Consider the following 26634-nt stretch of genomic DNA (forward strand, 5'->3'; position numbering starts at 1 on the left):
ACCCAGCTTAGTAGCCGTAGGCGGCCGAGCGCCGGCGGCGGGGGATTGTGGGAGAAGATGGCAGCCGCCGTTCACCCCCGAGTTGTCAGGGCCCTGCCAATGTCACGTAAGTGTCACCGGGAACGGCGGCCCCGGATCGGGAGTCCAAGATGCGGATCTAAAGTTTTGGGAGTGGCACCGTGGTGCAGCGGTCGCGCTGAGTCCCTGGGCACCCTGGTTTTTCTAGGTCCGGAGCTGCCTCTGTCCAGTTCCTCCTTTTTCTCCCCTTCCCCGGCTCACGTATTAAATTGTGCACCTGGGAAGGGGTCTTCGCTGGGAGAATGTGAGCAACGCGAAGGGGAGAGGAAAAAGGGGAACATGTGGAAGATCGACAAACACAGTACTGATAGAGTTGTAAGGGTTTCGGGTTATAAGAAATATTGGGGGGAAGGCGGGGGAGGAATCTGAAAAGGATGGGGGTAAAGGATAGTGGAGAAAAGGTTCTTCATGGATTGACTTTATGACTTTGTGCAAACTCTTAATCGGTCTCAACTTCAGATTCTGCGCATCACAGTGGAAATGATCATAGTACAACGTCAGGGAGTTTCTGAGAAGATTCAGTGACGTAGTATTTATAAAAGCACTTTCTAAATCAAAAGCATTCCTACAAATGTGGAGGCGTTGAGGCCTCGGGGAGCGAGGGATGCTCAGGAGAGAGAAGAATCAGGACATTGGTGGAAAAAAAAAGGAAGAAGAATAAAAGAATATCTTAGGATTTGTCTAAGTGTAGTTTATTGTCCCTTCTATTCTGATCGGATCTGCGGTCCTCAAGTTGAAAACACGCATTTGCTCTTCCACTCACTAAGAGAGGCCAGAAAAGCAAGGAAATTGGGAATACAGTTAAACTTTATCATCATTATTTCACCCTCCTCTCCCTCACAAACATGCCCTGCATCAACCTCCAGAAATTGCATTTTCCATAGTGTATTTTAGTTGTTACAGAATATCATTTGCTCTCAAAATTAGGTGCATGTCAGAATCATTCTTAGAGCTTTATAAAAAATAGAAATGGAGACTCATTGAAGAGCTATTGAATCAGAATTTTTGAGACTGGCTCCTTGCACCTTAAATTTTAAAAAGCTCCACAGGTAGTTCTAATGTTCAGCTAGAGGTGAGAGTCAGGAGTATTTGGAGGATTCTTTTTTATTTTCCATCTTGGGTAGAGCTCCTCCACGCCTCTGGGCAGGTGGTTGGTGCACATCACTTATAATGGATGGTTTCGTAGCGCTCACTTCTTTGCAAAGACATTTGCTGGTTCTTGTTAAACTGTTACATTGGTGCCACATAGTGTAGGTTGTGAATGGTAATAACGACAATTTATTGAGTTCCTGCTGTCAGCTAACCACAGTTCCAGACATTTTCATAAAATTTTTTCCTTTAACTCTTTTTTTTTTTTTTAACTTGACACTGTAGCTTGTGCTCTTTACCACTCTGCTTTACTGTCTCTGGTAAAGTAAGCTTTTGAGTAAACTCGGGAGAGGCAAGTCTAGTGTGTAACATAATCAAAACACTACAGAACTGTATAAAACATATATAGTGAAATGTGGCGAGACTATTTAAGTACCACAGGAAATCAGAAAAGGGAAAAAGTAGATCATCTGAAGTAGGGAGGGAAGATTGTAAGGCCAGTGGAGAATTGCAGCGCTTCCATTGATTAAAAAAATTTTTTTTTTTACGGTTGTTATGATCTGGAAAGTCAGAGGGGTTGGACATTTTCCTGGCACTAGCAAGGACACGGGGGTGAGAATGGAGGCAGAGAGATGACTCCCTGAAGATCTGGAGTTGTAGGAAAGGAGGTTGAATACGTTAGATGGGATCAAATAATGGAGACCTTTGAAAGCCAAGCAGAGTTTAGACCAGTGGTTTTCCAAGTGGGTTTTGCAAGAGGAACCAATGGTATATAAAAATACAGTATTAGAACTTAAAGAAAAAAAGTTTTCTGTAGTAGTAACAATAGCTAACACATGGTTCAAACTATATACCAGACGCTATTCTAAGTGCTTTCATGTGTGTTGCAAAATGTGTATAACATATGGGTACTACATAGAATGTGCATGTAATTTACAAATAAATACTTAAAAAAACCCTTGTGTGGTGTGGAAGCAAATATGTTTGGAGGCTATTGGTTTAGATATTAACAGTAGGAAACCAAAGTAGGTTTAATGAATAAAGGATATTATTTTCCTAATGGTGTTCCTAATAAATGGAAGAAGATGGAGAGGCTGGAGCCAAAGAGGGTAATAACATATTTATTGAGAACCTACAGTGTGCAAGGCACCGTGACGTACTTACCCATTTATTATTATTATTTTTTAATTAATTAATTAATTAATTAATTAATTTATGGCTGTGTTGGGTCTTCGTTGCTGCACAGGCTTTCTCTAGTTGCGGTGAGCAGAGGCTACTCTTCGTGTGGTGCGCAGGTTTCTCATTGCGGTGGCTTCTCGTTGTGGAGCACGGGCTCTAGGCACGTGGGCTTCAGTAGTTGTGGCACGTGGGTTCAGTAGTTGTGGCTCGCGGGCTGTAGAGCTCAGGCTCAGTAGTTGTGGGGTGTGCGGTCTTAGTTCCTCCGCGGCATGTGGGATCTTCCTGGACCAGGGCTTGAACCCATGTCCCCTGCATTGGCAGGCGGATTCTTAAACACTGAGCCACCAGGGAAGCCCTTACCCATTTATTATTAATTTTCATATCAACCCTCTAAAATGTAACCTTCACGAGGCCAGGGACTTTGTCTTTTTTACTATGTTAGTCACAGTTTCTAGAATAATGCTTGGCTGGTAATTGTTGAAAAATAACCATGTGAGGTTAGTGTAACATTACTTTCTGAGGAATTTCAAAGTAATAGTAAAAAACTCCTGGAATTCTTAATGTGTGCTGGGTAATGTGCTAAATGCTTTACACACATTTACTCCAGTCCTCATAACAGTCCTTGGAGATGTTCATACCTAGACTCCAGTAATTCTTCTCATTTTATTTGCTCTGTCCTTTATCCTGTGCCCTAACTTCCTTACTCATCATTCTAATCATTCCCTTTCATACATTCTCAGCTCCCCAGCCCTTATCCCTTTGACATAAAAAAATCAATGCTGATTAAACCAAGCTTTCCATGTATACTTTCCACATATTTCCTGCCTGGCCCTGAGCGGCTGAGAGCTAAAGCTAAGGAAAACTCCAAACAAATTGAGTGTCCTTATTTTAAATCCACGAATGCAAATCTCAAGTGGATTTTCAGCACATTTTTTTCTAGGAAATTTGCTTTCCCTTTCTCCATATGACTAGTCAACACTGCCAATCTCCTAAAACTTTGAACACGTGCTTCTGTCTTATTCTTAGCTTTATAGAGAACGGAAAGGAATCAGATGGGAACAGTCTTTTTCCCACCATGAAAATCTAATAGCTGAGCTGGGATAATTCTCTGCTTTCCCTCCTCTTACAGTGTATGAGCTTCTCCTGGTCTGATGGAAGGCTAGTTCCGTCATTTGGCCTTTGATCCCATCCTCCCTTCCCTCTTCCTCCCCTGTCCTGAGTCATTAACATTTCCCCTCTATGGGGTCGTTCCCATCAACATCTAAATATGTTATAATCTTTCATATTAAAAGAACCCTTCCTGGGCTTCCCTGGTGGCGCAGTGGTTGAGAGTCCGCCTGCCGATGCAGGGGACACGGGTTCGTGCCCCCGTCCGGGAAGATCCCACATGCCATGGCCGCTGAGCCTGCGCGTCCAGAGCCTTTGCTCCGCAACGGGAGAGGCCACATCAGTGAGAGGCCCGCGTACCGCAAAAAAAAAAAAAAAAAGAACCCTTCCTTGTCTTCCTGTTCCTCTAGTCCCATTTTTCTTTGTCCTTTTACATCGTATCCCCTGAGAAGTATTCTCGATACTCCTCTTAGGACCTCCCTGCCGCACTCTCCTAATCCAATCAAATTGCTCTTGTTCAGGCCATTTACAGCCAACCTCTTCTAGATCCTAGGGTCCTCTGCCCTCCTCTTACTTCACTTTTCAGCAGCATTTGATAGAGTTGACTATTCTCTCCATCGATCACTTTCTTCTTTTGGCTTCTGGACACCATTTTCTTTTGTTTTTATCTCTCACCTCACTGGGCCACTTTTCAATTTCCTTTGCAGGCTCTTTGGGTTCGTCATGTAACCCCTCTGAGCCTTGGTTTCCTCATCTGTAAAGTGGCAATAAAGATAGTGTGAAATAAAATAATGTCTATTAAGCGCTAAGAACGATGCCAGGTGCCTTTGTAAGTTTAGCTGTTATTTATGCGTTATTATTGTGTCACTGTTATGTGTCTGATCCGCATTGTTTGTTTCTAGTCTCTGTGGTTGCAGTAGCTATTCGCTAAGCTAGGCTTTTTCTCCAATTCCATACTTTTGGATGGGAAAATCAGTGGTTTCTGGGCAGAGTGCCACTGGAAAGTCAGCTCTAGAAAACAGAACAGACTTATTGATACTTTCTTAGTTACTTACTTATTTACTTTTGATGACTTTCATTAGTTGTTTATTAAGTCTGAAGTGTACTCTTATTTTTATTTTTTTAAACTAATTAATTAATTTACTTTTGGCTGTGTTGGGTCTTTGTTGCTGCGCGTGGGCTTTTCTCTGGTTGCAGTGAGCGGGGGCTACTCTTTGTTGCAGTGCGCGGGCTTCTCATTGCGGTGGCTTCTCTTGTTGTGGAGCACGGGCTCTAGGCCTGCGGGCTTCGGTAGTTGTGGCGCACAGGCTCAGTAGTTGTGGCTCGCGGGCTTAGTTGCTCCACGGCATGTGGGATCTTCCGTGACCAGGGCTCAAACCTGTGTTCCCTGCATTGGCAGGCAGATTCTTAACCTCTGCACCACCAGGGAAGCCCCTGAACTGTACTCTTTTAAAAAAATAATCTCTTACCTCTATCTCCAACCCATATCATCAACTCTGTTTTTCATTCATCATCAGTTTTACAGTCTGTTCCAGGTACATCTTTTGCTGTTCCCTGCGCTGGGCTTTTTCATTCCCACCCCTACGTTGTTAGATGTGTTACGTGTTTCACGTGGAAATCTATCTTTTCTGTTATTACTCTTTCAAATCTTTCTCAAAACACTTTATTCAGGAGTTCTTCCTCATGATTCTCTAACTTATGGCACCTTTACTTTGCATTCTCTCTGCTCCTTTCATGTGGAGATTTATACTCTCTTAATTTGTAACTGTTTATTATTATCTTTCTTAACATGATTTATCTTTTTAGGTAAATTACATCCTATAGGGCAGGGAGTTTGCTTTCTAACTTTTATACATTTCCTTATGTCCTATGGATTTTTTGTTGCAATAATTTGTGTTTATTATTGCTGTTGTTACTTAAATTATAAAAGTTAAATTTAAACTGTAACCTAAGTAAATGAAAATACTGATAGCAAAATAATGTCACGTTTCTAGGAAAAGAAGCTGTTTGAATTCATGGTCAATTTTATATATATTTTGGGATTCTCTTTAAGGTTCTTCTGTTACTACAATAGCCACATCTGTGTTTCATGGCCCACCCCAGCGCCAGCTTCATCATGCACTCGTACCTCATGGGAAAGGTGGGCGTTCCTCAGTCAGTGGGATTGTGGCCACTGTGTTTGGAGCAACAGGATTCCTGGGCCGCTATGTTGTCAACCACCTTGGTAAAGTTCCTTGCGTTCAATGTACTCCAAAGCCATTTATTACAGTTGCCTAATGAGAACTGTTTCTTTTCATTGTAATGGTGTTTTGAATTACTCCTATCTTGGATTTATGTAATTTTGGTCTGTTGTACGTTATGAGCAGGCCCAGACTTCCTATATAGGACGTTAATACAGGAAAGGGGGCTCTGAAAAGTTATGACATCTCTAGCATGGCAAAATATGTTTCTTACTAAAAATAGAATCAATTCACCTATCATACTAGAATTTAAATGTTACAAAATCACTGTTGTATAATGTAACCATATTATGTTAACGCTGATCCTTGTTCCATTCCATTCTTTTTTAGGTCGCATGGGGTCACAAGTGATCGTCCCCTACCGGTGTGAGCCATACGATACCATGCACCTTCGCCCGATGGGTGACCTGGGCCAGATTATCTTTCTGGTAAGAGCCCCTGTTACTGATTATTGGAGTTGATAAATGTAAATTACTAAGGTCATTTTTAGCCTAGAGAGGCAGTATAATAAAGCAGCAACTTCATCCCAGAGTGGACCAAGGGCATCCTCCATTCACAGGCCATTCTTGTAAACCCTAGTCCAGCAGTTAGCAAACTTTTTCTCTAAAGGGCCAGATAGGAAATATTTTAGGCTTTGTAGGTCATAGGCTCTTTATCATGTTTACTCAGCTCTGCCCTTGTAGCCTAAAGGCAGCTACAGGCAATACATAAACAAGTATAAACAAATGGGAGTGGCTGTGTAAAACTTTGTTTACAAAGCTAGACTGCAGGCTAGATTTGCCTGTGGGCCATAGTTTGCCAACCTCTGCTCTAAACCTATGCTGGCCAGTAGCCATCAGCCACGTGTGGCTCTTGAGCCCTTGAAATGTGGCTGGTGTGGATTGAGGTGCACTGTAAGTGTGAATTACACATCAGATTTCAAAGACTTGGTTCGAAGAAGATAATATTCAATATATTGTTAATAATTTTTTACATTTATTACATATTGAAATAGTATTTTGGATAAATTGGGTCAAATAAAATATTAAAATGAATTTCACCTGTTTCTTTTTATTCTTTTAAAAGTGGCTAAGAGAAAATTTAGAATTACATACGTGTCTCGTGTTATATTTCTCTTGGACAGTACTTCGATAGAGAAAATCACAAATAGGGTGTTTTATAACTTGGTTGGCTTGGATAGACTTGACTTCCAACAGTTCTTCCTGAGCATTCACTATTATTATTCTTCAATCTGCAGGTTCTTCCTTTAGGCCAATAGTTAGTTGCCAGCGGGGTAGGGGGAACTGTGTGGGGAGAACCTTCAAGGGAGTGATGAGAAATGTGTGGGCCCTTTTGGTTGTCACAGTGACCGGAGACCATGCTGGTTTATTAGGCAGGGGCCAGGGATGCTGAGTATCCTATAGTACACAGGCCCTTTTCACAGAGAATGATGTTGTCCCAGTGCCTGCAGTTTCCTATGGAGAAACACTCCGGGCCTGGGTGCTTGGGTCAGCTGTTCTTGTAGCTAACTTTTCTTACTTTCATCATCCTGCCTGGGCCTGAGCACTTCCACTGACACACTTTCCTCTTTTAAAAAATGTTTGTTAAATATCCTTAGTATCTATTTTATTCACACAGGTTATTTGTGACCTCATTAAATTTTGACTTATTTTTAATGGCATTTTCATTTATTCTTTACTGAAGGTTCACAAGCTAAATATAATATTTATATTGGAAATTTCTTATTTCTAAAGTGTTTTTCTTTTCCACAATCTTATTCTCAAATATCTGCTTGGTATTACAGTTAGAGGAGCTTAGCCTTTTCCTAGTTCTTTGTGACTGATGATTATCAGTCATCTTGTCAATCCTCAAAATTGAGGTATTTCATAAGTGATGGACGAAAACTTTTACCGGCTTGTAAATGTGGAGTCATTGGAATTAAGCTGAATGGCATGTATTCCATGCTTTCCGCGGATGTTTATTGTGTCTGCTCTGTTCCTGGCGCTGAGCTAAGCTCTGAGTGTGCCTTGTTGAACAAGACCACAGGGAACTCAGTCTTAACAGGGCATACAGACACAAAGTGCATAACTTTGAATACGGTCATGTTTATGAAAGGGGAAGCCCAGGAAAGTTGTAACGGGGGGGACGCCTCACTATATTGTTGTTGTTTATTTTTGAGAAGGATGGACCACATTGGGTGTGGGGTGCCGAGTTCCCCACTTGAGTCTCTGTTGGAAACTGCTGTCTGAACAGCCGTTTGGTTCACCAACCTGATCGTGCCCGTGGGCCTTTATTCCTGGGAATTTGGTTTCCTTTTTTTTAAAAGTATTTATTTATTTTTATTAGTTTCTGCTTTATAACAAAGTGAATCAGTCATACATATACATCTGTTCCCACATCCCTTCCCTCTTGCGTCTCCCTCCCTCCCACCCTCAATTTCCTTTTGACTGCTGCTCTCCGGGCATCACTCTTGGGCCATTCATGCAGTTATGCCGAAAGCTCTTCCCCTCTGAGTCTTCTTGGGTTCATCCTTTCCCACCCGTGTCATCTTCTCTGAAAAGGCCGTGTTAAGCTCGTTATGTGTAGAGCGCTGTTTTGGTTGAGTGTGCTGCTCACTGTGATGCAGATCTTCTGTATATTTCACTTACTCGTAGTAGCAACCCTGTGGGGTAGGTTGTATTTTCAAGTTTTTTTTTTTTTTTTTTTTCTTTTTGCGGTATGCGGGCCTCTCACTGTTGTGGCCTCTCCCGTTGCGGAGCACAGGCTCCGGATGCGCAGGCCCAGCGGCCATGGCTCACGGGCCCAGCCGCTCCGCGGCATGTGGGATCCTCCCAGACCGGGGCACGAACCCGTATCCCCTGCATCGGCAGGCGGACTCTTAACCACTGCGCCACCAGGGAGGCCCTGTATTTTCAAGTTTTGCATGGAGTTTGGAGAGAGCATTTGTACACTGTTAGTAAATGGCAAAGTGGAATTTGCATTCTGTCTCTTGTACCGCGTTCGCCACAGTCAGTTGTAACCCGTGCTGCCTGCCGAGGGCTTCATCTTTTTGCCCTTGAATCTGCTTCCTGTAGCCCTCTCTCTCTTTTCTAAATTGCACAGGCATTCTATTGCTCGCTGTCTCTCCTTCTCCCCCAGCCCCCCACTTCTCTTCCGTTCTCCCCTCTTTTCTCCCTCCCAGCCCCCTCACTCACAGATACAACTAAGAAATCCATACTACTTATTATCTTCCTTCAAAATGCTTTAAAATTGTATTTTTCATTTTAACATAGAAAATGCTCTACCTTTGTCCGGGGGTCTTTAGTCCCTTGTCACTATTTTGGACATGACACAATTGATCTGACTCAAGTCCTGAACGGCTGCTCACAAGTGCAGGTCTCCACCGAAGTCTGCCATCGGCTCGCCCAGAACTGATAGGCAGGTCACTTCTCTCTGAGTGCTGTTTTCATGTCTTTAAAGCAGAGATGACCAGATCTGGGATGACAAAGAGTAAAGAGTTAAAAAGACATAAGAAAATAGTCATGAGTATTCCCAGTTCAACTTTAACCTTTGAGAGACACCCCTCCTATCTCCCGTCTAACTGGTTGGTGCTAACAAGGGAAAGTCAGTTTACCTCCCAAATGATCCTCGGTTCTTTGGCTGTATTTCATTCAGGAAGGGAGACTTGATTGCTAGGTTCCTTTACAGGCTTCTGCGGGGCAGTTGGGAGGACAAAAATTGCTCTGCCCCGTGAAAATGAAGAGTGTCTTTTCTAGTTGTGTCACCTGCTATTACCTGAAGAAAATGTGCTTTGGCCCCTTCGTTTCCAGAAGAGCCAGAGAATCAGCAGCGTTTCTGTTGTAGTCAGTGGAGCCGGTGTGAAATGGCACCGTCTCGTGCCGACAACAGATGGCCCGTTGTGAATCTTGCTGATGGGGGGAGCTACAGACGTGTTTTGTGCCAGGGTGCACCCCTGATGTTTTTATGTGACTGGTTCTTGCTGTTATAGGAATGGAACGGGAGAGACAGGGACTCGATCCGAAGAGCTGTGGAACACAGCAACGTGGTCATTAATCTCGTTGGGCGAGAATGGGAAACCAGGTAAGTCTTTGACCCTCGTTTCTCCTTTGCAAAGCTGGCCTAAGGTTCAGTAGACATTTGTTGGGCACGTAACATGCCAGGGATTGTAGTTGTGACATTTTTTACTAGTTCATCGATGAGTGTTGACTGAACAACCTTTCCACAGCCAGTGACCACTCTCCCCACCTAACCCCTATCCTCCCCCAGCCGGGGATTCAGTTGGTGGTAAGTCTAGTATAAGAAGCAATAAAAAGCCACTGTGGATTGTGCCAGTGTGGTGGGTGTCATCACCTGCTGGGGTGGGGTTAGGAAGGAGGGTTTTCCTGTTCCACTGACCGACAAGCTGAACACTGGGTTTTCTCGCGTGATCAGTGTTCTCGATCTCTTCTCCACGTTGTTAATCAAAGATGGCATGAGTACCGGTTTGAACAGTTCTTTTTAGCCCTTGTGTGGGTTGTTTATCAACAAATAATGTTTTAATCTTGTGGTTCCGCAGCACTCTGTTCACACCTCTTTCTTCACATTTATGAAAGTTTGACTTAGACTTATTTAGATATGTCTGCTTCATCACATATTTTTAAGTTCTTTGATGACTTGGAGGGTCTTATTCAACATTATAGCCCCCGTGATGACTAACAGTGCTTTGTACAGAGCAGGCACTTAGTTCATGTTGTTGGATCTAATTGGTGACTGATTTTTTTTTTTTTTTAAATACGGAACGCTTCATGAATTTGCGTGTCATCCTTGTGCAGGGGCCATGCTAATCTTCTCTGTATCGTTCCAATTTTAGTATATGTGCTGCCGAAGCAAGCACTGATGTATTTTTTTAGTTTCCTTTTTTTTCCCCTGAGGAAAGCAAAGGCCTGGGGGTGAGCAGTGATTTCCCCTCCAGCACCCAGCACTTCTCCCCTCCCCACCCAATCAGTGCAGCCAGATGTTTTTAAAGGGCCTCAGCCTTGGGATTCCTTGAGGACAGAGATTAGTATGTATTCTGATTTATGACTTATAGTAAGCCTTACATTATGTATGGTAATGGCAGTGAGGAGGCCTGGAAAAATTTTTTTTAAATATTAGTTTTGACTTTGGGTTAAATCGTTGCTACTTAAAAGTGTAACTATTGATATTATGAATTCCAGCAATAGTATGAAAACCAGCTTATCACAGTATGCTTTGAAATCCCGAGTCAGGTGTTCTTAACCGATCCCTATTTTTTCCTTCCAGAAACTTTGATTTTGAGGATGTTTTTGTAAAGATTCCCCAAGCAATCGCTCAAGTGTCCAAGGAAGCTGGAGTTGAAAAATTTATTCACGTTTCACATCTGAATGCCGATATTAAAAGCTCTTCTAAGTATCTGAGAAATAAGGTAAGGAACAAGTTGATTTGGGAAGTGGTTCACAGAGCTTGAGTTTCTTAGCCCCTTGGAAACGTGAGTTTAAGTGAGAAAGGTTTCTCACTGATGTATCCAGAATCAAGGGGGATTTCTAATTCTCCATATCCAGAATGTGATTGTTGTGTGGCTGAGTTGTAGCTGAGTGCCTTCTGTTTGCAGGGAACTGTGCTAAGCGGCCTCAAAGATGGGTAGATCATACTCTTACCCACCGTCCAGGGTGTAAAGTTTCTTGGCACATCATAGACTTACAGAGTAAACACAAAAGGTAGAGTGTGCTTCCTGCATAAGAGTCATACCTGTGTCAGCCACCAGAGCTACAGGACCATCCTTCTTTCTCGGACCCCTTGCAGAGTCATGGTCTTATGCCATGCTTGGAGGGGTGATGTGAAGGCTGGTGGTGACAGGATAAGTATTTGCCAGGGAAAATGGCTGTTCACATTGTAGTTAGGCTTCTTGGACTCCCAGAAACCCCACTGTGGTCCAGATTGTGCCTAGGGATTGAGCAGCCTGGTTTGGAGTCGGTCTGTAACCTGAAATGTTTTATCACCAGGGGCTCAGCAGGGATTGCGGTGCCCAGGAATGCCTTCAGCGTTTGGTTCCTGCCGTAAGCAGCCTGCTTTGGGTCAGATTGATAAGGACCGCAGAGTTCCTTGACACTGGCTCCAGCTTTTGGTTCCACTGCATTCTTTAATTGACCAAATAATTTATTAAGCACCTACTACATGCTCCATGTTGTAGTAGGCGCTGGGGATACAGGGTAAATAGAACACACATGGTCTTAGCCCACATCTAGTTTCTAGTCCATTGAGGAAAATAATTCCAGATGCACTAGGTGTTGCAGAGTAGCTTGGGGAATCTTTACAAAAACAACCTCCAAATCAAAGTTTCGGGAAGGAAAAAATAGGAATTGGTTAAGAACACCCGACTCGAGATTTCAAAGCGTTCCATGATAAGCTGGTTTTCATACTATTGCTGGAATTCATAATATCAATAGTTACACTTTTAAGTAGCAACGATTTAACCTGAAGTCAAAATTAATACTTTTTAAAAATTTTACAGGCCTGTTCACCGTCATTACCGTACTTAACGTAAGGCTTACTGTAAGTCATAAATCAGCGTACACACTATTCTCTGTATGAGAGCGAGCGAGAGGGAGTGAGAGAGTGAAGCCCGTGCCTGCCTCCGCCCTAGCATTCAGAGAATCACCCGCATTCGCAGTTGTTTGGAGGGGGCGGAGGTGGGGTAGTCAGTGGTGAGGGTGAGGGAAGGTTCGGCGGTACCCCGCCCTCAGGCTTAAACCCCTGGATGGATGGTGTTCCTGTTGAACCAAATGAGGAACCCTTGAGAAGGACCGGGTGCTGGGGGCAGGGTTCTCAGCCTTAGTGGCCCATTAGAATCATGGAGGGGACTGAAAAATCTTGATGCCCAGGGCACCCAGACCAATGGAAATAGCCGCTCTGGGGGTAGCACTCGGGCATCAGTATTTACACCTCTCCCTGTGTAATCCCAATGTGTAGCACAAATTGAGGGGTATTATCTGTGGAGAATGGAAGAGGATGATCCAGTTTTGGCCTCGGGTTGGCATCTCAAGTGCATGTCAAGTCACCCAGGTCCCAGTGGAGAATGAGGCTCAAGATCCTGGAGCTCCAAAGAAGGAGTGTGGTGGGGGATATGAACGTGGGAATCCCCACTGTTTGTTGTTAATTGAAGCACCACGAGGGGACAAGGTGGCCTCATGGGGATGAGTCGAGAGCAGAGACCTCTGGACAGCGCCCAGAGGAGCACTGACGGGGGGTCTGGGGGACGAGGACAAGGACGCACCTGCAAAAAGCAAACAAGAGGACTGAGCAGGGTGGACCCGGAGAGGCAGGAGGGACACCAGGAGAGTCTGAGGTTACAGAAGCGGGGGGAAGATGAAGAGGTGAGTCAGAGCTGCAGGGTCAGCCGGGGTCTACACCGCAGGTCCTCGTGGGCTTATCAAGAGCAGTTGGAGCAGGTGTCGGGGCAGCAGTGAGTGAAGAGCAGGCAGGGGCAGAGGCAGCAGGGACAGGAAGACAGCACCGTCCTCGGGTGGTTCACTAAGAGGAGGGCGGGGGGCAGGAGGCTGGGGCGGCGTGTGGAGTTGGAATTCCTGTTTCCTCTTAAGGTAGATGATCTTGACGTTGTTGAAGTGCTGGTGGGAAGGTGCAGGTAAGGGGAGCCTGACCGCAGATGTGGGCGGGAGTGATGGGCAGGTTCCTGAGAAAGTGACAGGAGGTGAGTTCCTCCACTCTGGTCAGGAAGGAGGAGAGAATGTTGCTTCGTGCACCTGGCTTTGCAGATTCAGCACTGGGAACACCAGGTGGTTTCTCTCTGCTGCTGTACTTTCTCCTTGACTTAGAAGATGAAGTCATTTACTGGAAGGAAGAGGGGAACATAAGGGAGAAATTTGAATAGAACAGAAAAGGTTTGAAATTTGTCAACTGGAAATGTAAACTAATTAGAAGGAAACCCTATTTCTGGGAAATGGTACGAGCCCGGTTAAAACTGGGGACAGGAATTTATGTGTTACCAATTGATGATTTGTACTTGTTTATTTTCCTGTAGCTCTGAAGGCAGCAGGAGTGCATGGCTTAAAGAAGGAGGCTAGTGGGGTTCTTCCAGGATTGGGATTTTGCCTGGTGGGTGGAGGAAAGGACAAGGGGACAAGTAGTCTACAGTGTCGCTAAGAGAGTGATGGACAGGTTGGGCCATGGAATCTAATCTGGGGCAAGGGGCGTTCGGGGGGATTGGTGTGGAGGAGGGCAGACCCAGTGGACCGGGGTCCCCGAGAAGTTGAAGGAACACATCTCAGGAGCAGAGAACAAGCAGGCTGGCAGCCCAGGAGCTGGTCATCTGAAAGCGGCACGTGTTCATGTCGGGCTCAGAGGAGGGGCGCTTGGGTTGTTCTGGTCTGAGGCCTCCAAGTGGAGAGTGGCTGAAGTGGGCTGGAGACGAGGTCCCTGGAGTTGAGAAGCTCAAGAAACGGAGGTCCAAGACCACCGGGGCTCTGATGTCACCCGCAGCGGGTGCGGGTAGGCAGGATGGCTGAACCAGGTGCTGGCATCTGCACCTTGTCTAGGAAGTGAGTCTGCTCTGATTTTTCTTCTTTCTTCTTCCGCATAAACTTCCTTAGAATAAATATGGGAAGAAACCCAGCAAAGAGCTCTAAGAGGTGGAGCATTTTTATGTGTTAGTAATTTTTAAAAAACTTTCGCGTAGACTTGTTTCCTCCTTACCGTGAGGAATGGATTCCAAATCCCCCAGTGGATGCCTGAAACCGAGGGTGGTACCGAGCCCCGTATATACTTTGCTTTTTCCTATATGCACACACCTATGATAAAGTTTCGTGTATGAATTAGGCACAGTAAGAGACTAACAACAATAACTACTAATAAAGTAAACAGTTATAACAATAGACTATAATAAAAATTTCATGAATGTGGTCCCCTGTTCTCTCACTCAATATCTGCTGACTGTACTCACCCTTCTTCTTGTGACGATATGAGATTCCCGTGCCAGCAGGCCCGAGCAGGATGACATGAGATTTCATCACGCCGCTCAGAACAGCACACAATTTAAAACTCATGAATTATTTCTGGAATTTTCTGTTTAATATTTTTGGACCGCAGTTGACCGCGGGTAACTGAAATTGTGGCAAGCGAAACTGAATATAAGGGCGGGGACGGGGGGTGACCGTAGCTGAGTGTTACGAATAATATGATTCCCTTAACCTGGAGGAAATACGACCTTGAAATACGTGTAGCGTCCCCATAGTGGAAGGAGTGGGAGCTTCGTTAACTCACCGCAGAGCTCTGTTGTGTTTGGTTGTTTAGGCTGCTGGAGAGAAAGAAGTGAGAGACACATTTCCAGAAGCTACCATCATAAAGCCATCGGACATCTTTGGAAGAGAGGATCGATTCCTCAATTATTTTGCAAGTATGTCTTCTTCCTTAATAGTTGGAGGGGGAATGCTGGTTAACCAGGTTGAAGTTAATCACAAGCAAACTATGTTCTCTGACTGGAAGATGGAGGTTGTATTTTTTTCTCCTCGAGTTGCCTTTTTCTCCCCAAAGTTTCTCTTTCTCCAGTCAGCATGGTCCCTCTCGTGATCTTCGTCACTCTGTATCCAAAGAAGCAGCTTAGATGCCTGGAAGGAACATGGACTTGGGAGTTCGAGACCTGACTATGAATTGGGTCCTGGGACTAACCAGCTCTGGGACTCTGGCAGGTCTTTGAATATAGCAGCTTCTTCATCCGTTAAGATGGACATGATGATGTCTACCTGAGGACCAGTGTGCTGGTTAATGGAGTAGCTAGCTTATGTTACAGCACCTGGCATGGGGTCAGTGCCTCCTTTATACTTGGCCTACGAAGCCCCAGTTTTCTTAGTGCCGCGTCACTTTCAGTCTGTTTTCCAAGTCACTTAGGTGTTGGTTTTGAACGACAAAGGGGTAGCATCCTACTTTGTCAGACACACGTGATAGGTCATAAGAGTGGGGTCCTAACCCGCAGGATTCGTGGCCTCAGAAAAAGAGGAAGAGAGAGATCATTCTCTCCCTCCCTGTGTGCCCTGAGGAAAAGCCATGTGAGAACGTAGCCGGCTGCCTGTAAGCCAGGAAGAGAGCTCTCACCAGGAACCAGATCAGCCGATACCTTGATCTTGGACTTTGCTGTGTCCAGAGGTATGAGAGAAATAAATTTCTCTTGTTTAAATAAGCCACTCAAGTCTGTGGTATTTTATTGTGGCAGCCCGAGCAGACCACACAGTCTTAACCATTTCTAAGTGTACAGTTCAGTACCGTTATGTGTATTCACATTGTACTGCAAACAATCTCCAGACCTCTTTTCATCATGCAAAACTGAAGCTCTGTATCCGTCAAACAACTTCCCATTCCCCACTCCCCCCAGCCCCTGGCAACACCATTCTACCTTCTGTCTGTGAATCTGACTACTGTAGGTACTTCATATAAGTGGAATCAGACAATGTTTGTCTTTTTTGTGACTAGCTTATTTCACTTAGTATAATGTCTTCAGGGTCCATCCATGTTGTAGCATGTGACAGGATTTCCTTCCTTTTAAGCTGAATAATAATCCATTGTATGTACAGACCACATTTTGTTTATCCATTCGTCTGTCAGTGGACACTTGGGTTGCTTCCACCTTTGCATTATTTTATCTGAATAATGCTGCTATGAACATGGGTGTACAAATATCTCTTTGAGACCCTACTTTCAGTTCTCTGGGATATATATCCAGAAGTGAAAATGCTGGAGCATATCGTTCTATTTTTAATTTTTGGAACTACCTTGTGTTTTTCCTTAATGTCTGTACCATTTTACATTTCCACCAACAGTGCACAAGGTTCCAATTTTTCCATATCCCCGTCAACACTTGTTATTTTCTGTTTTTTTGATAGTAGCCATCCTAATGGGTATGAGGTAATATCTGATGGTTTTGCCCTAATGATTAGTGATGTTGAGCATCTTTTCATGTGCTTGTTGTCCATTTGTATATCTTATTTGGAGAAATGTCTATTCATGTCCTTGCTCATATTTTAATTGGGTGGTTTTTTGTTATTGTTGAATTGTAGGAGTTCTTTATACATTTTGGATAGTAACCCCCTTCCTATCAGACATATGATTTGCAAACATTTTCTCTCATTCTATAGGTTGCATTTTTACACTGTCAATTGTGTCCTTTGTTTCACAGAAATTTTTAATTCTGATGTAGTCCAGTTTATCTATTTTTACTTTTGTTGCCTGTGCTTTTGGTGTCATAGCTAAGAAGTCATTGCTAAATCCATTGTCATGAAGCTTTTCCCCTGTGTTTTCTTCTAAGGGTTTTGTACTTTTAGCTCTTATGTTTTGGTCTTTGATCCAATTTTTGTGTATGGTGTGAGGTAAAGTTCACTTTCATTCTTTAGCCTATGGATATTCAGTTTTCCCAGCATCATTTGTTGAAAAGACTATCATTTCTCCTTTGAATGGTGCTGGCACCTTGTCAAAAAGTTTTTGGCCAGATGTGCAATGATTATATCTCTCTATTCCATTCCATTGGTCTATGTCTGTCTTTATGCCACTGTTTTGATCACTATACACTGTTCTGATTACTGTAGCTTTGTAGTAAGTTTTGAAATCAGGACGTGTGAAACCTCCAACTCTTTTTCTTTTCTTTTTCAAGATTGTTTTGGCTATTTGGGGTGTCTTAATATTCCATATGAATTTTAGAATGGAGTTTCCTGTCTTTCTGCAAAAAACACCATTGGGATTTGGATAGGGGTTGCATTAAATCTGTAGACTGCTTTGGGTAGTATTGACATCTTAACAATATTAAGTTTTCCAATCCATGAACATGGGATGTCTTTCCATTTGTGTCTTTTTAAATTTCTTTCAGCAATGTTTTGTAGTTTTTAGTGTGCAAGTCTTTAACCAACTTGGTTTAGTCTTTCCCTAAGTATTTTGTCCTTTTGGATGCTCTTATAAATAATTTCTACTTTTAAAAGTTTTTTTTAAGGGACTTCCTGGTGGTCCAGTGGTGAGGACTCCACGCTTTCGCTGCAGGGGGCACAGGTTCAACCCCTGGTCTGGGAACTAAGATCCCAGAAGCCACGTGGTGTGGCCAAAAAAAAAAAAAAAAAGTTTTTTTAAGAAAATCTTTTTTTACCTTTACATTTAAGCCACTTGGGATTTTGTTTTGGCTTATGGCAAGATGTGAGCCATTTCTTTCTTTTTTTGTTTTTTTCCTTCAAAGAGTAGAATGATTATCTCAGCGTCATCTATTAAATACTTCCATTCTCTACGTATTTGTGGTACTGCGTTCGTCATACACTAAATTCCTATTTCCACCTATGTCTTTCTCTGGGTTAGTTGTATTGCTGATCTGTTGATTAGAATAGGGTGCAAGTAGAGTGCAGTCTTGGGAGTGGCCATGCGCTTAGCACTGCAGAGTGGAAGACAGGTAGACAAACCACCTGACTGCGTTCCCTTGTTCTCTGTGTCCCTAAGCATTTGGCCCTTTTACTTTCTATGTTTGTTGTGTGAAAAACAAATGGCTGCCCCTTGTAGGATCATTAACTGCCTCAGAGTCAGCTACATTTATTTCATTATTTTTACCACACAAAATGGTTATGCCAGCTTGGGGCACCTGGAGATGCGTGGGTCTTCAGGCAGCCTAGGCCTTCTAAGAACGTTGTCTTTCTTCTGCCAGGTATTCGATGGTTTGGTGGTGTCCCTCTTATTGCCTTGGGCAAGAAGACAGTGAAACAACCAGTATATGTAAGTACCCTGGATAAAGGAGCTTTCTCTGAATTCAAGAGTCAGGTGATCAGTTTTCCAGTTTTATCCTAATCCTGTAATTCCATCATTTTCATCTCTGTCAGCTTGCTTTGACTGCTTGCCTCTCAGTTTACCTAAGAGGTACATATATTCTCTGTCTTCACTTGTTCATTCATTTAAGAAAACTGTATTGAGCCCTTAATGTGCTAGGCACACCGCACTTCACTGGGAATATTGAAATGCTAACGTCACTGGGAATATTGAGATGCTAACGACACAGACACACATTGCTGTCTTCAAGATGGTCAGAGGCAGGTCAGCAAAACAATTGTCATGCAGCATGATAAGTGCTATGACAGGAGAGGGTTTTACGTAAATATGTCAGAGGACACCTACTCCAGACTTGAGGGTCAAGGAAGGCCTCCAAGGAAATGACATCTTACGTGAGACCCTAAAGATGATTCACATGCAGAGGGAGCGGTGTGTACGGGGGCCCAGAGGTGAGAGGGCATGTTGGAGTCCACATTGTGTTGAACCAGGGTCTCTCAGCTGGGGCACTGTGGACTTCCTGGGCCAGTAACGCTTTGCCATGGTGGCTGCTGTGAAATGTGTGGCCGCATTCCTGGCTTCCAGCCACCAGGTGGCAGTAACACCCCCCAAGCTGTGACAACTAAAACTGCCTCCAGGCATTTGCCAATGGCCCTTGGGGGCCAAAATCACCCCTAGTGAAAACCACGGGGTCTGAAATCATGTAAGATTATTATTATTTTTAAAAGTTGAAATGGTAGAATATTGGCAGCTCCGTGTGGTTTGGACTAATGGTTTGTGATAGCACAGTGACAGCGAGAGGAGGAGGAGGGGGGGGTGAGGTTGGAGCCGGTGGGAGAGGCCAGGATGCCCGTGAAGCTAACGTGCTCCGACTGGAGAAGGTATTCAGGTGACCCTCCCACGTGGAGGTTATCTGAGCTCTTGAGAGGTGGGTTCTTTTAGGAGCGTTCTGAAAACAATGACGTCATCTTAATCTTATCATTCTGTTGTTGTGATCCATGTGGCCTGCTTTCCTTCCTCCCTCCCTCCCCTCCTCCCTTTCTTCCTTTCTCTCCCCCATCTCTCTCTGTTTCTCTCTCTTTCAACAGTTACATAAACATGTGTTATAATTTCTTGTAGATTGTGGATGTCACCAAAGGAATTGTTAATGCAATTAAGGATCCAGATGCCAGAGGGAAAACTTTTGCCTTTGTTGGGTAGGTGGCTGGAGTTTGACTTTAAAATAGCGCAGCCTGTTAAAATGAAAGAACCGTGATTTACAACAACAATAATTTCTAAACATGGTGCTCACAGGTCTGTTGGTTGCATTTTTCAGTGCCTTTCTTGGATGATATTTATTCCAGAAACCTTACTGTCTTGGCCCTGAGGCCAGTATATCTCAAAGAACCATCCAAAGGCCATCATTATCAGAAGCTCCTGAATGCTTATATTAAATCCGAATTGAGGGAACCTAGGAATCTGCTTGAGTAAATGATTCTTCTGTCACCAAAGTCTGAGAACCCCTGCCCTAGACTATTATGTAGCCATAGTCCAGTGACCCCCAAGGATGGTTTTGTGCTACTCCAATGATGTTTTTAATATATCAAAGGATAATCAAACAAAACACTTTTAGGGAGTAAGTACAGTTGCAAAATCAAATTAATTTTCCTAGATTATCACGATGTCCCAAAAGGTTGGAAATGGCTGGCTTAGGGTACAGTTTCTAGCGCTTTGCAAGACTGATCATTTGTTGTATGCTCTCTTTGTTGAAATTTGCTCTCAGGAGAAATGGGGCACAGTTAAGCTATGTGACTTACCTGAAATTATTCAATCATGTCACAGCTAGGTTTAAGACCTTTTTACTGAATTAATTAAAACTAAAACACTAAGACCCGGGCTTTCCTGGTGGCGCAGTGGTTAAGAATCTGCCTGCCAGTGCAGGGGACACAGGTTCGAGCCCTGGTCCAGGAAGATCCCACATGCCGCGGAGCAACAAAGCCCGTGTGCCACAACTACTGAAGCCTGCGTGCCTAGAGCCCATGCTCCGCAACAAGAGAAGCCACCACAATGAGAAGCCCGCACACAGCAATGAAGAGTAGCCCCCGCTCGCTGCAACTAGAGAAAGACCACACACAGCAACGAAGACCTAATGCAGCCAAAAAAGAAATAAATAAAATTTTAAAATAAATTAAAATATAAATATAAGGGGATGAGAAGTTAAGTTTATTATTATATATTAAGTTTATTAACTTCATCTTTCTTTGTGCTAATCTGTATTTCCTATAGTGCGTATGTGTTTCCTTTTTCATAAGAAAGATGTTATTTTGTAAAACTAAGAACGAAAGTTTGTGGGGAGCAAATAATCTGAAGAACTGTGAATTTTCTGTTTGTAGGCCCAGTCGGTACGTCCTCTTTGACCTGGTGCAGTACATCTTTGCCGTGGCTCACAGACCCTTCCTGGCATACCCTTTGCCACATTTTGTATATCAGTAAGTAAAGTGCTGCTTTTTGTGCCTTCTAGAAAAGAGCTAACTAGAGACTTCGTTTGTAATGCTCCCACCCAGGGGTTAGAGGGAGTACGTCCGTTGCGGTGAAATCTGGGAATCTCTAACCAGGAGGTGCTTCTGATATCTTGACATTCATCTAGGACAGAGCCAGAGGAGTTTAAGAAAGGGAATGTTGATTTGTGGGTGAGAAAAACACTGTGTTGGAAGGTTGAATCTACAGGTCTTCAGATTCTCCTGTTAGAAGCCACTGAGTTTAATTGGCAGCGTCTTGCTTGGCAGGTCATGTGAAGGAGCAATCACGTTTCCCTCTGTTTCATCCACTCACCCAGGAGGGGGAAAGGGGCCCTCCTTCATTAAGGCTGTCTGATCCCGGGGTTGGGGAAAGGAGCCAGGTCAATTCAGCCGCTTCCTGCAGTTGCCTTATTTGCTTTTCCTGCTTCTTGCTTCACTTCTCCCCTCTGTAGGTTTAGCATCTTGGAATGATCACACACTGCGGTCCTGGTCAGGGAGACTTTCACATCCAGTTTGCCAGAGATTGACTGATGAAGCAACACAGCAGCTCACTTCTTCATTCGTTTGGTCATTCAGTCATTCAACAAACATTTCTTGTTGCCAGCTGTGTTTTAGGCAATGTACCAGGCACTCAGGATGTTACAGTAAACCCTCAAAAAAGCTTCTGACCTAACAGAAGTATCAGAGAGATAGACAGAAAGCAGTGTGATGGTAATATTTACTGGGAGTGTTCCATCTTTCAGGCTGCCTTCTTCATCTCATTTAGCACTCCCAGTGACTCCGAGGTGAGTGGGGCAGAGTGGAAGATCAGGGCTGAGGAGTATCTCCATTTAAAGGACCAGCAGAGCAAGAGCAGTTTGTCAGGGGAGCTAGAAGAGAGTAATCAGAGGCTCAAGTGAGAAATGGAGAGACTTTGGCCTCCTGGGCACCAAAGGAAAGGGGGTGCTTCAAGGAGGGAATGCCTTTTTTTTTTTGTGGTATGCGGGCCTCTCACTGTTGTGGCCTCCCCCGTTGCGGAGCACAGGCTCCGGACGCGCAGGCTCCGGACGCGCAGGCTCAGCGGCCATGGCTCACGGGCCCAGCCGCTCCATGGCATATGGGATCCTCCCAGACCGGGGCACGAACCCGTATCCCCTGCATCGGCAGGCGGACTCTCAACCACTTGCGCCACCAGGGAGGCCCGGGAATGCCTTTTAAGGAGAGGAGCTTTGCTATTTTGTTCACATCTGTGTCTTCAGCACCTAGAACAGTGTTAGGCACACAGTAGGCCTTTTGTTAACGTTTATGGAATGAAATGCTGTAGAAAAGTCAGGTAAGATAAAGACAAAAGGGCATCCACTGGAGCTAGCGGTGAGGTCATTTGTGGTGGGGGCCTCGGGGCAGTGGAAGGGTATCAGCCAGTTTGCAGGGAGCTGCTTTCGCGGTTGTGCCTACACCTGAGGCTTATCTTGGAGCTGGCATATGCCCATGGCGTGGCCCCCGAGGACCCGAAAATACAGACTGGAGGTGATGTGTTAGCGTAGAACCAGAGCAGAGGATTGTAAGCGGTGTGTTTTGTTTTGTTTTTTTAAGTCAGTGAAGTGTCCTTTTGTTGCCATTGGAACAGGTTGGCTGGAATCTGAGGCTTGAACATAGGTTCCTGGAGAAATTCTGACCAATCTTCAGCTTCCTTTTTCATTTTTTTATACCTCCCTTTGGAATGTTTTTCAGGTTTTTAAAAAGCTGCGGAGCCCTGGGTTTGATGACTTTTGACCTAAAGGCCCATTAGGACAATCAGATAAAAGCAGAGCCGACCTGGCCGGAGGGGTGGTTGCTGCTCAAAGCACACACTCCCCGCTCTGCCTCCAGTCCTCTGTGGGGACCCCGAGGAATTCCTAGGGACCTCCCTGTCCTGAAGACACGTGAGACAGGAACTCAGGTGGCAGATAAGGAGACCCCCGGGTTTCAGTAGGGTGAAGAGATGGTGCTGAGGAGGCAGGTGGCCCCTCTTGTCCGGGTTTTCTCTTGGCTTCCTCATTTGAACCGTAGATCTTAGGCATCTCCTCACTTTTGGGTCTTTTGGTTCTCTCGGGTCCCCTACTTTTAAGGCTCACACTTTCTATCTTGCATACCGCCTGGCTCGCCCTGTGTCCTTGACAGAAGCCTGTTTGAGCGTCTGGGGCTTAACTTTGATTGAATGTGACAGGTGTCACTGAACGTTGGATCTTTTTTGTTTGTCTTGTTGCTGAGGCAGCTGTACTGGAAGTCTTTCCGATCCACTGTCCCTTTGGTGGGAGCCTAGGAGAGCCACGGTGAGGCGATCAGGCTGTTGGCTTGAAAGGCGAGGCCACCTCCCAGGCACTGGGGCCAGGAGGTTCGGACGTTTGTTCGTTTCTTTAAAAACCTGCAGTGACTTCCTGGCTCCCCGGCAGCCTCCCTTGCTTGCTTGGCTTGAACATCGAGCAGAGACACTCACCACATGTGCCTTGTTCATTCCTCTTTCCAGATGGCTAGGTCGACTCTTTGAAATGAGTCCGTTTGAGCCCTGGACCACGAGGGACAAAGTGAAGCGGGTGAGTATGAGGGTGATGAACACTTGCCCGGGCGAATGCCGGGCAGAGAGCCGCGGAGATGGGTGAGTGAGTGTCGAGCTTGCTCATGGGCTCGCCTGGCTTATCTCCACGTGCTTGTCTGCCTTCCTCGTGTCTGAGGTCAGCCCCTCCCTCGTGCACAAAATGCACCCACGCCCAGCCTCTCTGGGGTCCTATCTTTGACATTTTCAATTTTCCTTTCTCCGCTGGATCATCTCCATCCACATACAGACAGACATGCCTTAACACTAGCTCTGTGTGTTTTTAAAGGCCGAAGTCCCTCCCTGGGCCCATCGTGTCTGGCCGCTGCCCTGTTTGTCTGTGTCCGTGTGCATCAGACTCGTCAGAAGAGCTGTCTCTACCTGTGGTTGACAGCCTCTTACCTCCTTCTTGCTTTAACGCACTCCTGGCTTTTATTTCCGTGTCTCCCCCAGCCCGGCTCTGTTCCCGGTCACCTGTGGGCTCTGTGCCGTCAACTCCACGGTCAGCACTCTGCCCTGCCCTCACCCCATCTGTGAGGCGCATTGGTCAGAGGCGCCGCTCCTGTCCCCTTGAAACCCCGGTTTCCACCTGCGCTCTCCACATTCTCTTGCTTCTCGTGCTCACTCGGTCTCCCTGGTTCACCCTCTGTTCCTGGTCTCTGAAGGTGGGGACCAAGGGCTCTGTCCTCAGCCCTTTCCTGTTCTTGCTCTTTCTCTGAGCGACCCTCATCTCGCCCCGGGCTCCGGCTGCTGTCTGTGAGCTCCTGGCAGCGGCTTCAACTCCAGCCCTGGATGGCCTCCCTGCCCACCCAGCTGCAGGCCTCACATCTGTTTAGCTGTGTAATAGTTACCCGAAACACGGCTCGTCCGAGAGTACAATGGCAAACCCGCTTCTCTCCTAGCCCCTCTCAGCTCAGTTAAGGATATCACTGTTCTCTCTGTTGCTCAAGCCAAAAATCTGGAAGTCCTCCATGATTTCTTCCTTTCCTTCCCCATGTAAACAGTACTGTCCCATACTTCCTGCTGTGATGGAAATGTTCTGTCATCTCTAGTGTTCAGAAAGTAGCCACTGGCAACAGTGACTGTGGAACGCCTGAAACATGGCTAGTGTGACTGCAGAAATAAGATTTGAGTTTTATTAAATTCGTATTGGACAGCACAGGTCTGGCCCATCAGCAGGTATTGATGGGAAACCAACTGTATGCTAGATCTCACCTCCCTCTTCCTACCTTTTTATTCAGCTTTTTATTATGCAAATGTTTATAATAGCATTGAAAGTTTTCCACTTCCAGAAGGGTAGAGGAAATCACTCTATGCACTCTGATCCAGGAGGGTAGCTCATCCCTTCCGTAGCCTCTGGACCAGCTCCCGCTGCCTCTTGGCCCCTGTAGTGCGCTGACCCCTTCCCGTCTCGCTGTCTCCAAGCTGGTCTCCCTCACTGATCGCCTGCCCGCTGCGTGTAGAAGTGTTTATGTAGAAGTATTTCCAGGGAGGGTACAAAATAAAATACACACACTCTGCCGTCTCTGCCTGTGAAAACCTATTGGCCTTTTACCAACAGGCAACAGCCAGGGTGTCCTCTGAATGTTACTTGAAAGCTAAGATATTCACAAGATGGAAGCATAGTCCTTGGGGAACAGACATGAACAGGCAGCTGTTATCCCAAGGCGTCCTTTCTATGTTCAGGAAAGATCGGGCGGGAGAACTGATGGCCAGGACGCTTCAGCGTGTGACGGATGCGCCTCTTACATTTGTCACTGAGGAAGTGTTGGGGCAGCGGGCTGCTGGGTTCCGGATTTGATCTGGGGAGACAGCTTGACCGCTCTTCCATGGAAGGATGGCAGATGTGCTCAGCTGGGAGGATGGGGGTGCACGCTGCTCTGGGTGGAGACCGAGCCTGTTCGTTTGCTTGAGGATGAGCCGGGGTCTTTGGAATGTCAGGGCTCACCCTCCTTCCCTGCAAACAAGGTGGGTTTGGATTTTGAGATCTATAGTCAGCATTAGTCAGCCAGCTTAAGTAGAGCTGGAGACAAAGGTTCTTGGATTGTCGCTGAATAATCTTGATTCAGCAAAACCGAGGCAGAAAGCTGTGCTCGGAGAACAGGCCCAGGGGATCCTCACGATGGGCTGGTTTTGCCTCAGCCCCTGTTTCTCTACCGAGCCTCACAGATGTGATGACCTGTCTGCTCCAACCCAGACTGACTGCTGTTTAACCCTCACCGGAGCCTGGGTTTTGTACTCGCGGATAGACCCTGAGCTGACACTTGCCTTTCCTTCCACGAGCCCTTTTCTGTGGTCTGCTTTCGGTGGTTCTGGGCATCAACCCCTGCCCTGTATCCTTTGAAACCAGTGAAGTCTCAGCCGCGGGACTCAGGCCGGCCTGCGGGTTGGAGTGTTTGCGAGGCCAGTGCTCCGGGTCCTTGGCCGCTTTTCAGCGCTCTCTGCGCGTCTTGTTTACTCACAGGTGCACATCACAGACATGACCCTGCCTCACCTGCCTGGCTTGGAAGACCTGGGTATTCAGGCCACGCCCCTGGAGCTCAAGGCCATCGAGGTGCTGCGGCGTCACCGCACGTACCGCTGGCTGTCTTCTGAGATTGAAGATGTGAAGCCAGCCAAGACAGTCACTGTTTAGTGGCCCCTGAGCTGCCCTTGGTTTTTGGTGTCATTCGGGTCACTAGCGACCAGACCACCTTTGGCAGAGAATCCTGTGCATCGTGCGTAAGAGCCCCTATTAAAACATCTGAGATCAAATTCTTTGCCAACATTTTCTTTCTTGATTTACAAAGGGAGAGATTCAGCTATCTAGAATTTGAGCATTATTTTCTTTAAATTTATATATTTAATAGTGACACATATATATCTTATTCTCTGAAATCCTGGAAGATTTGAATGCCCTTCTGTCAGGCCACTTCTTGTGAATGTTCCGGAAGATGAGAACCGCTTTTTAAGGTCAGAATATTGTGAAGCCCCCGTGTGATATATGATGCCTTTTAATAAACACTAATTGAGAAAAGACACAATGAATGTCCCATAACTAATCTGAATTTATCCACACTTTGGGTATTTTTAAACATTTATCTTAATGATCTCTACACACATTTAAAATATAGTACGTACA

The 26634-nt window shown here is 45.3% G+C and overlaps 1 protein-coding gene and 1 non-coding gene across 2 annotated transcripts; one reads left to right on the top strand and one right to left on the bottom strand.

Annotated features, from left to right (window-relative positions):
• Positions 1 to 26585, top strand: NDUFA9 (NADH:ubiquinone oxidoreductase subunit A9). The gene is made up of 11 exons (XM_060112380.1): positions 1 to 106; positions 5507 to 5677; positions 6024 to 6121; positions 9661 to 9752; positions 10953 to 11094; positions 14976 to 15078; positions 18349 to 18416; positions 19584 to 19660; positions 20837 to 20932; positions 23448 to 23514; positions 25978 to 26585. Exons 1-11 carry the CDS (start codon positions 58 to 60, stop codon positions 26146 to 26148), a joined length of 1134 nt encoding a protein of 377 aa, XP_059968363.1. The 5' UTR covers positions 1 to 57; the 3' UTR covers positions 26149 to 26585.
• On the bottom strand, positions 10439 to 10545 carry LOC132499671 (U6 spliceosomal RNA). The gene has a single exon (XR_009533901.1). It is a non-coding gene; the product is annotated as a U6 spliceosomal RNA (small nuclear RNA).
• Positions 26586 to 26634: the final 49 nt, after the last annotated feature.

This window comes from Mesoplodon densirostris, chromosome 11 (assembly GCF_025265405.1).
Source record: "Mesoplodon densirostris isolate mMesDen1 chromosome 11, mMesDen1 primary haplotype, whole genome shotgun sequence".
Taxonomy (NCBI): Eukaryota; Metazoa; Chordata; class Mammalia; order Artiodactyla; family Ziphiidae; genus Mesoplodon; species Mesoplodon densirostris.

What these genes read in the sequence shown, in the direction of transcription:
- NDUFA9 (XM_060112380.1), top strand. Translation starts at nt 58, where the DNA reads ATGGCAGCCGCCGTTCACCCCCGAGTTGTCAGGGCCCTGCCAATGTCA. An exon ending in CTATGTTGTCAACCACCTTG is followed by an intron (nt 5,678 to 6,023) that starts GTAAAGTTCCTT and finishes ATTCTTTTTTAG; the next exon opens with GTCGCATGGGGTCACAAGTG. An exon ending in CTAAGTATCTGAGAAATAAG is followed by an intron (nt 11,095 to 14,975) that starts GTAAGGAACAAG and finishes TTGGTTGTTTAG; the next exon opens with GCTGCTGGAGAGAAAGAAGT.